Raw genomic sequence first — 9,736 nt, 5'->3', positions numbered from 1 at the left:
TCCACTGTCCTCATTTGTAAGCCGCTTTGGATAAAAGCATCTGCTAAATGAATAAATGTAATGTTATGTGAATGATATAATACTCTCATCGGATTATAATAGTCAGGGGCGGATCTAGAAAAATATTGATGGGGTGGCGAGAATGGGGCAGGAATTTTTGAGGGGTGGCAACATATGGCAGACGTTTATATACTGAATTTATGTATATACTCACTAATGCATACAGTATGCATCGACATGTAAGCAAGAGCATTATAAAAGTTCAGTGTTATCAATATGTCAATTTATCATAAGAAACACAAGATTTTAACAGTCAATGACATTTCCAGCTGGGGAAACTCAACTGATTTTCTACTGTTTAGTGTTAATCATCATCTAACTCAACCAGTCAAGAGCTACATTTAGCCTTAGATGTTATACGAACATGGTCCCTGAAGCATAGGTTTTATTAGCTGACAATAATAATAAATAAATAAACATTATATGCACAAATACAAATGTACTTTTAGAAATTGTTTTTGAAAAATATGGTGTTATTGTTGTGGCAAGCTTAAATTAAAACTTCTATGAAAACTTGTGTGATATTTTCCTTGTTTTAGTATATCTTTTTTAAAGTATATTTTACTAAGCAATTTCTTACATAATTTATTTTTTTATTTTGGTGGGTTGTAACCAGAGTTTTTGTGTTTTTTAATTAACTATTATTATTAGCTAATAGGAAGTATAGCATTTATCTCTTATTTATTTTATAGACTCAAGCATTCAGAAATCATGCAAAAGGAAACTAAGCAATTTTACTATGATAAAACCATGGTTTATTTTTGTAAGGGTTGTGATATGCACGTTTTTTGTTGAAGAAATTATAAAGCCGGTGTCATCTATAGCAAAAAGGTGGCCAAAAATTTAAGATTAAGTGAATATTTGATTGAATGAAATGTTTGGTCAGTAGCCTAAACAAGGATTTAATCATCCTGTAAGGGTAACAGCAGCAATCACATGGCATTTGTAATAACATGTACATATATTGTTTATACATTATGTATTTTAACAGTGTTATTATTAACCAATCATTATTGCCTCATTATTTTTTTATATAATGCATTTTAAGCCATTTTAAAGGCTATTGATGGCTTAGGTCTGTTTTTATAGCAACAACAACAACAACAACAAAAATATTACAGTATATTAATAGCCTACTTTGTAAATGATTAGAGTTTGGGGATCGCAAATCATTTGAATCAGTTCGGGAGTTCGGAGCGGGTTCGCGAACATTTGAGTTCGGGAGTTCAAAGTGGATTCGCGAATCATTTAAGTCAGTTTGGGGATTGCGAATCATTTGAATCAGTTCGGGAGTTCGTAGCGGGATCGCGAATCATTTGAGTCAGTTATTGGGATCGCTAATCATTTGAGTCAGTTTGGGAGTTCGGAGCGGGATCGCGAATCATTTGAGTCAATTCTGGAGTTCAAAACGGGTTCGCGAATCATTTGAGTCAGTTTGGGGAGCGCGAATCATTTGAATCAGTTCGGGAGTTCTTAGCAGGATCGCGAATCATTTGAGTCAGTTATGGGGATCGCAAATCATTTGAGTCAGTTTGGGATTTCGGAGCGGGTTCTCGAATCATTTGAGTCAGTTCGGGAGTTCGGAGCGGGATCGCGAATCATTTAAATCAGTTCTGGAGTTCGTAGCGGGTTCGCGAATCTTTTGAGTCAGTTCAGGAGTTCAAAGCGGGTTCGCGAATCATTTGAGTCAGTTTGGGGATCGCGAATCATTTGAATCAGTTCGGGAGTTCGTAGCGGGATCGCGAATCATTTGAGTCAGTTATGGGGATCGCGAATCATTTGAGTCAGTTTGGGAGTTCGGAGCGGGATCGCGAATCATTTGAATCAGTTCGGGAGTTCGTAGCGGGATCGCGAATCATTTGAGTCAGTTATGGGGATCGCGAATCATTTGAGTCAGTTTGGGAGTTCGGAGCGGGATCGCAAATCATTTGAATCAGTTCGGGAGTTCGTAGCGGGATCGCGAATCATTTGAGTCAGTTATGGGGTTCGCGAATCATTTGAGTCAGTTCGGGAGTTCAAAGCGGATTCGCGAATCATTTGAGTCAGTTTGGGGATCGCAAATCATTTGAATCAGTTCGGGAGTTCGGAGTGAGATCACGAATCATGAAAGATTCGCGCTTGTAAATTTTCATAACCTTTAATTCGTTGCTGCCAACTGAGGTGGCAGCAGGGGTGGCAAGGCTTTCTTTTCTTTTTCTTCTATGCCACCCCGGTAGATCCGCCCCTGATAATAGTGCTAATCTGAATAAACTTTTCAGCAATCAAATCACTTAAAACATTAACTCAATACAAAATACACGTATTTTATTAGTGTTAAACTATTCATTTGTTTGTTTGTTTAACTGCATAACATGAAATGTTTATTTTATATAATTCAGATACTATTATAGATGTAATATTTTGTATTATTTTTTTCCTTTTTTATTTTAGGTTTAGTTATAATTTTAGTAATTTTGCTGTGTGTTTTTGTCATTTTTACAGTTCTATATCTATGTAAAATGACTTGGGAACTAGCTGAAATAAATAAAGGTTACATTTTTAACATATATGTTATATCGTTATCATTTATTTGATTTCAAGTAGCGAAAATGTATTTTATGGGTTTAGATGTAGTTAACTTCAGTTGTCCTCCCGTCTGTCGGCGCGCGTCACTTACACACACAAGTCCAGCAGGAGGCAGCGGATCATTTCTCATTAAACAGTAGAAGAAGAATCCAGCAGTGGAAGCGGAAATAGATGTTGTTGTGCAGTGGTCCGCCTACTGTCTATGTGGTCCGCTTTGTAAACAAAAGGAGTGAAATATTGAATCAGTTCACTGCACACCGGTTTAGTTCACCGTGGTTATGGCAGCCTTATTAGATTTTGTGCTTCAGATGTTCTAAATGACTTTAGTAGCAGTCATTTCTTTTGGACATTAACCGGAGAAATCTGTCATGGTATGTTACGTTAATTATATTGTAATTCTGGTCGTTTTGTCATAATAATATTATACAGGGGTGACAGTACAGGTATATCACTGTTATGATTGAATGTGTGTGAACATTTTTGGTACTCTTTTGAAATAAGAATATATTTATATATTTATATATAGAGAGAGAGAGGGAGAATATAATACAATACAAATGGCCATGACAGCTCAGAATAGCTGTTGTAAAAATGTGCCATCGTTCAACCTCGTGGAGGTTTGGCATCACAAAGTATCAGAGAATACATAAAATGTACCATATCGCAGCATAATAAACGGTTTATACAATATATACATTGATATTCTTCAAAATACAGATAATAGAAAATGCAATACACATTCAGTTTCTTCTCTTATGTTACAGGACAGTGAAGTGTCAGATTTGGAGCAGCCTCCTGGACCGGAGATGAATCTGAATCCTAGCAATGCACGGGTTTATTGTGTTTGTCGCAAGCCAGACACCAACTGCTTTATGATGTAAGATGTGTTTCTCTTCAAATGTCTGCATGCAGTTTATTTATTTTTTTTTATCAAGGATGCTTTTTCCATTGTAAAACTAAATATTTTCAGTCGCATGTTTCCAATTATTTTCATGTACACAGTGGTTGTGACAACTGCAGCGAGTGGTTTCATGGAGACTGCATTAAAATATCAGAGAAGATGGCCAAAACCATCCGTGTTTGGTACTGTGAAAAGTGTCGGAGTAAGGAAATTTGATGAATTCATTTTATTTTATTTTATATAATCGTTTTATTTGATTTGTTTTAAAAATACTATATATATATGATATTTTTTATTTAGTACCGTCCTTAGTAACATATTTTAAATAAAAGATGTTTACATTTAGTCCACAATACAAAAAAAATGGCTGAAATTATTAAAATAACCCCATTCAAAAGTCCCTTGTTTGTTCTGAACAGTTAAACTGAGAACTGTTCTTTAGAAAAAACCTTCAGGTCCTGCAGATTCTTCAGTTGTCCAGCTTCTTTCGCATTTTTGAACCCTTTCCAGCAGTGTATGATTTTGAGATACATCTTTTCACACGGAAGGACAATCAAGGCGCTCAAACACAACTATTACAAAAGGTCCACACATTCACTGATGCTCCAGAAGGAAACAAGACACGCAACACGGTGAAGTTTAACTGTTCAGAACAAACAAGGGACTCATGCACAAGCATCACAAAACAGAAAGACAGTCGAGGATCATCAGGTAACAGAACACAGAATTAAGAACCAAGGGTTCCCAAACTTTTGAGTGGGGTTATTTTAATAATTTCAGCATTTTTTTTGTCTTGTGGACTATATGCAAACATCTTTTATGTAAAATATCTTACTCAGGACAGTACTAAATAAAAAAAAATAACATGCATTTAGTATGATCTCTCTTATTTCTTTTGAAAATTATTCACATTTTCACAGATTCTGCAAGGGTTTCCTAAACTTCCGCATGCCACTGTATATATATCTGTCCATAAAAAGAGCCCTGAGTATATACATCCTGCAATCTAGGTAAAAACGAATCCTTAGAGATTAAATTCCGCCCCAAGAAAAGCAGAGAGAAAGAAGCAGAGGCAGATGGGACCGATAACCAGCAAGACACACCGGATTTCGGATGGAAGTCCGATGGACGCCGTGGGTCACGGGTGAGAAATTCTGATTGATAAAGCTGCTCTCGTACAATGACCTTTGTGAAGAAAGTGACTGAAAAAAGTTCTGTTTGTTAACATTTGGACTGGCTGTGGGGAATATTTGGGATTTGTCCTCAGATTAAGCGCTCAGCTCGCATGTGTGGAGAATGTGAACCCTGCATGCGCACAGAGGACTGTGGACTGTGTGACTTCTGTAAAGACATGAAGAAGTTCGGCGGACCGAATAGGATCAGGCAGAAGTGTCGGCTGAGACAGTGTGAAGTGCGCGCTAGGGTGAGTTTCCCTTTTGTAAAAGAGACAATCCCAGTGACATTACCAGTGGCTTTGTCTTTTTTATCATATGCTTTTATGGTGTGTTTTAAGGTATGATCAGGTTTATTGACAGATATGATGCATCTCAACAATTATTGCCAAATGGTTCTGTACGTTTTAATGTGTTTTGTTGATTGTTGTTAGTAATTGTTGGTAGTAAATTTTCATTAAGCAGACATTTTTATCCATAGCAACTTCTGTACACTTATTACAGAGAATATTTGTCTGGAGTGAGTCTAGGTTACTAAAACCATAACCATAAAATCATTTTTGCTACTTGAAATTAAATATTAACTGAAATTAAATATTTTAACTTGTTTTATTCCAGCTAGTTGCCAAGTTAAACATTTCTTATTTTCATTTAGTTAAACTTGATGTACTCAAATTGAAATAGAAGTGAATAAATAACTTTTTAGATGTATATTTAAAAAATGACAAAGACACAAAATAAACTGACTAAAACTAAACCATTATGGAACATACAAACTTTATGTTACCAGTACTACTTTAATCTCTATGAATCCTTTTCTTTCTTTTTCCAGAAAATGTTGCGAGTGAAGGGTGAGGAGTGCTCCATGTCTAAGGGCAGAGATTATCAAGACGGTCCGCTGTCTGAAGACTACAGTGAGAATGAGCTGGAGCTGTATCAGCAGTACTGCGCTGGAAAGTATGGAGAACACAGCACGGTACCTGCTTCTCCTCACTCTTACAGCACACTTCAGAGCAACTGAAAATACCCTTTTACCTAGTTAGCCCATTAGGATATCTTGGTAGAACTTCTGGAAACATGCTTACAGCAATGCAAGAACAGCTCCTATGTTCTTGAATGGCAAACAATAAAAATCTACTGTTTACACAAATGATCAAATCACCAATAAAACTTCTAAATGTAGCTTCCTTGGATCAGGTCATGCAAAATGCTTTTTTAGATTGATGCATCTGCAGTAAGTAAATTATTCCATTGATTAAAGATAGTTATTCTGGCAGAAATGGTTGTGCCTAGACTTTTTGTTTGTTTTATTTTTAATCAGGGTTGGAACAGTGATGATGATGATGATGGTTCATACGCCGATTCATCCATGAGAAAGAGAGCTGTTAAAGTCAAGCACGTGAAAAGAAGAGAAAAGCGATCTGAAAAAAAGGTAAATACTTAAAATACGTACAAACAATCTTCCCTAAAAGCCGGATGGTTCCCATTTGATACTCACATATTTAAAAAAAAAAGGAAAAAAATGTAGGGATGATCAAGTTACTTCAGTCCAGAAAGTGTTTAATATTTCTAAATATATATATATACATGTAATTCTTTACCTGAAAAAGGTTTCGGCTTGAAGTGCTTATAATGGAAACTAAATTAGAACTTTGTTTTCATTCATAAGAAAGAGGAGAATAAGCCTCGGAAGCACAAACCCAAACAGAAGCACCGTGACCGGGTGAGACACAGCGAGCGGGCAGAGGTTCGGGACAGTGGAGGAGCCAGACAGTGCCTCGGACCGGGATGTGTTGAAGCTGCACGTGCCAACTCCAAATACTGCTCTGATGACTGCGGCATGAAGCTCGCTGCCAAGTAAACCTGGAAATGCTTTACAGTTGTAGAGAGTTGTATGTAGAAGAATAGACAGACTCTGAAAATCTCTGTCTTGTGTTGCCAGTCGAATCTATGAGATCCTGCCCCAGCGTATCCAGCAGTGGCAGCAGAGCCCATGCATCGCTGAAGAACAGGGCAAGAAGCTTCTGGAGCGAATCCGCCGTGAGCAACAGTCAGCTCGCATGCGACTCACCGAAATGGAGAAACGGTTTCATGAGCTGGAAGGCATCATTGCTAAAGCCAAACAGCAGGTCGTGCAGCATGATGAAGAGGTAAGGGCCCTTAGAAACATAGTGCGCTGGTTTCAAGCAATGAAACTGAAAACAATGCAAATATATTACAATAGAATTGACTATTCTTATATTTTAAATGAATACAATGTAATTAAATAAAAAGTATTTTGGCCCTGTAAAGCAAAGCTGAATTTTCAGCATCCTTACTCCAGTATTTAGTGTCACATGATCCTTCAGATCACATAACAGTGCCTGAACATTGCATTTCTTTTCCCCGAAGGTCAATGAGGGCGACGACGACACAGATTTGCAAATCTTCTGTGTGTCCTGCAGTCACCCAGTTAACCCCAAGGTGGCGCTGCGTCACATGGAAAGGTGCTATGCAAAGGTGTGTTTTTACTAATCGTGATGCATAGACCTTTAATCATTGTTGACGTTTTAGTGTTGTGCTTTTAAAATTATGTGATGTTCATCTTTCATCATTTCCTTTTAACCAGTATGAGAGTCAGACATCATTTGGCTCCATGTACCCCACTCGCATAGAGGGGTAAGTATATATAAATAAATAAATCATAAACTTAAAATAGCTGCTTTCTATTGTAATATATTTTAAAACATTTCTCCAGTCTTTAGTGTCGCATGATCCTTCAGAAATCATTGTAAAGAGCTGATTTGCTGAGACATTTCTTATTATCATCAATGTTAAAAATGACTACACAATTTTCTGAACTCTTTGATGAGTAGAAAGTTCGAAAGGATCGCAATAATTTGAATTAGAAATCTTTTGACAATATAAATATCTGTACCGTCATTTTTTATCAGTTTGATGTATAAAACGATTGATTCAGAATACTTATTAACTATATGCCTGGAGTTCTCATCTAATGTTTGCATACTTGTTAATTTCTCAAGAGTCCTATTAATAGGGTGGCCATATGTGCCATTTATAGGGGACACGTCTTGATCAGGATTTGTTAATTGCCTAAAACATCCAAAGTATTTTGACCAATTACATGCAGGTATTGTTCATAATCGACCAATCATGGCGCGCCTTGCATGAGAAGGTGAGAACGATTAAAGCGATCCAAATAAATGCATGTGTTTTTTCGTTCGTTCGACTTGAAGCTGCGTACCGATCGTTGTATGTCACCAAAGTCTCGTGAAATAATGTCATACAACGATTGATCTGCGCAGTGCAAAAAGCCAAAACCAGGATATTTTAGGCAATATAGAAATCCTGGCAAGGGTGCGTCCCGTAAAAATGGCCCGTATGGTTACCCTATTAATTTCTTTATATGTCAAATGTTTAAAGCTGCGCTAGGTAACTTTTGACGCTCTAGCGGTTAATAAACAGAACTGCTTGCGTCTTGCGGAAGAAAATCATTGCCGAAACTACTTCTCTCTGTTTATGTCTATGAAGAATCACAAAGGTACTGGGTTACTCCGCCGCGGTATCCCCGAAGCAATCTAAAATAGTCCGAATATAAACACTTATTATAGGTGCACCCTAGTGATTCAGGACAAGCTAAAAACACGGTTTGGAAAATTGATTCATGGTGTACTCGCTTACTATATACAATTTGTAAATTTTGAACACATAAAAAAGTTACAGACCACAGCTCTGATTGGTTGTTTCTTACCGGGAGCGATGGAGTTTCCTGCAAATGGCAATAGGACCACTGGGAGGAGCCAGAGGAGCTTGATTTTTTTCACAGATTATCTGTCTCATATTCTACTGTCAGGACATAATGACAGGTTTAATAAATATGTAAAAAATATATTCTTACAAAAGTTACCTACTGCAGCTTTAAGTCTTAATAATATTTCTCCTGGTATGTAGTGCTACACGGCTCTTCTGTGATGTGTACAATCCACAAAGCAAAACTTACTGTAAGAGACTGCAGGTGCTCTGTCCAGAACACTCCAGAGACCCAAAGGTACTTTACCACATGCATTTGATACATAAACACCCAATCTGCATAGATATTAAGGACATTATTCTGATTGTGATGCATGCATACAGATCCCTGCGGATGAGGTCTGTGGCTGTCCATTGGTTCGTGATGTATTTGAACCCACTGGAGAATACTGCAGGGTGTCCAAACGCAAGTGCAACAAACACTACTGCTGGGAGAAACTCCGCAGGGCTGAAGTGGACCTGGAACGAGTCCGAGTGGTCAGTGCATGTGCTAAGGAATCATTTATTTGAAGGAAAGAAATTATTTATTACACAAAAATAGTTGTGTAATAATAAACTCAAAGCCATTCCAAGACAAGATTGCATCATCCTTCATCAGTCTTACAGTTAATCTTTAATTTATTCACTCATTCCCATGATCTCTTTTTTCTTCCTCTTAGTGGTACAAGTTGGATGAATTGTTCGAGCAGGAGCGCAACTTAAGAACAGCCATGACAAATCGTGCAGGTCTCATGGCTCTCATGCTGCACCAGACAATCCAACACGACCCAATTACTACAGACCTGAGAACTAACAAAGACAGATAAGGTCACTGTCATTCCTTTTTATCCAATCGGTTTGCACATGATGTTCAACCATGATGCAACTCTCCCGGCAGTCTGAGGTTTTGTCTTTGATCTTGCAGAGAAAAGGAACCATCGCTGCTGAAGTCGCCTCACGTTTGTGAAGAGTCAGTGTATTAGTAGTTCTTTGTTGAAAGTATATGACACTCATTATGTTTCTGTATTGTACTTGTATTAATGTAACTTGGCTTCACTCTCTGAATGGTGCTGTAACAACACTGAATTGTTGTGCTTACATTTTTTTTAGATTTTTTAATAATCTCATAACCATGTATTGAGCATTAAAAAGGTAAACTGAAAAATTATTTATGCTGGTGAAATGTGTTTTTTGTCTTTAGATGGCATTTCTTGTGTCTCTACACAAAGGTATCTTCATTAAGGCTTTG

General features: G+C 37.3%; 1 protein-coding gene across 1 annotated transcript; it reads left to right on the top strand.

The window, feature by feature from the left end:
* Positions 1 to 2,781: 2,781 nt before the first annotated feature.
* On the top strand, positions 2,782 to 9,655 carry cxxc1a (CXXC finger protein 1a). Its single transcript, XM_026269143.1, has 15 exons — positions 2,782 to 2,996; positions 3,390 to 3,502; positions 3,628 to 3,728; positions 4,537 to 4,670; positions 4,794 to 4,949; positions 5,531 to 5,674; positions 6,020 to 6,130; positions 6,368 to 6,555; positions 6,641 to 6,848; positions 7,090 to 7,197; positions 7,307 to 7,356; positions 8,650 to 8,746; positions 8,833 to 8,985; positions 9,168 to 9,315; positions 9,413 to 9,655. The coding sequence occupies exons 1-14, from the start codon at positions 2,994 to 2,996 to the stop codon at positions 9,312 to 9,314; spliced, it is 1,713 nt and encodes a 570-aa protein (XP_026124928.1). The 5' UTR covers positions 2,782 to 2,993; the 3' UTR covers position 9,315; positions 9,413 to 9,655.
* Positions 9,656 to 9,736: the final 81 nt, after the last annotated feature.

This window comes from Carassius auratus, chromosome 8, assembly GCF_003368295.1.
Source record: "Carassius auratus strain Wakin chromosome 8, ASM336829v1, whole genome shotgun sequence".
NCBI classification, from domain to species: Eukaryota; Metazoa; Chordata; class Actinopteri; order Cypriniformes; family Cyprinidae; genus Carassius; species Carassius auratus.
Note: the sequence above shows the minus strand (reverse complement) of the source record. Positions and strands in the feature narration are given on the sequence as shown.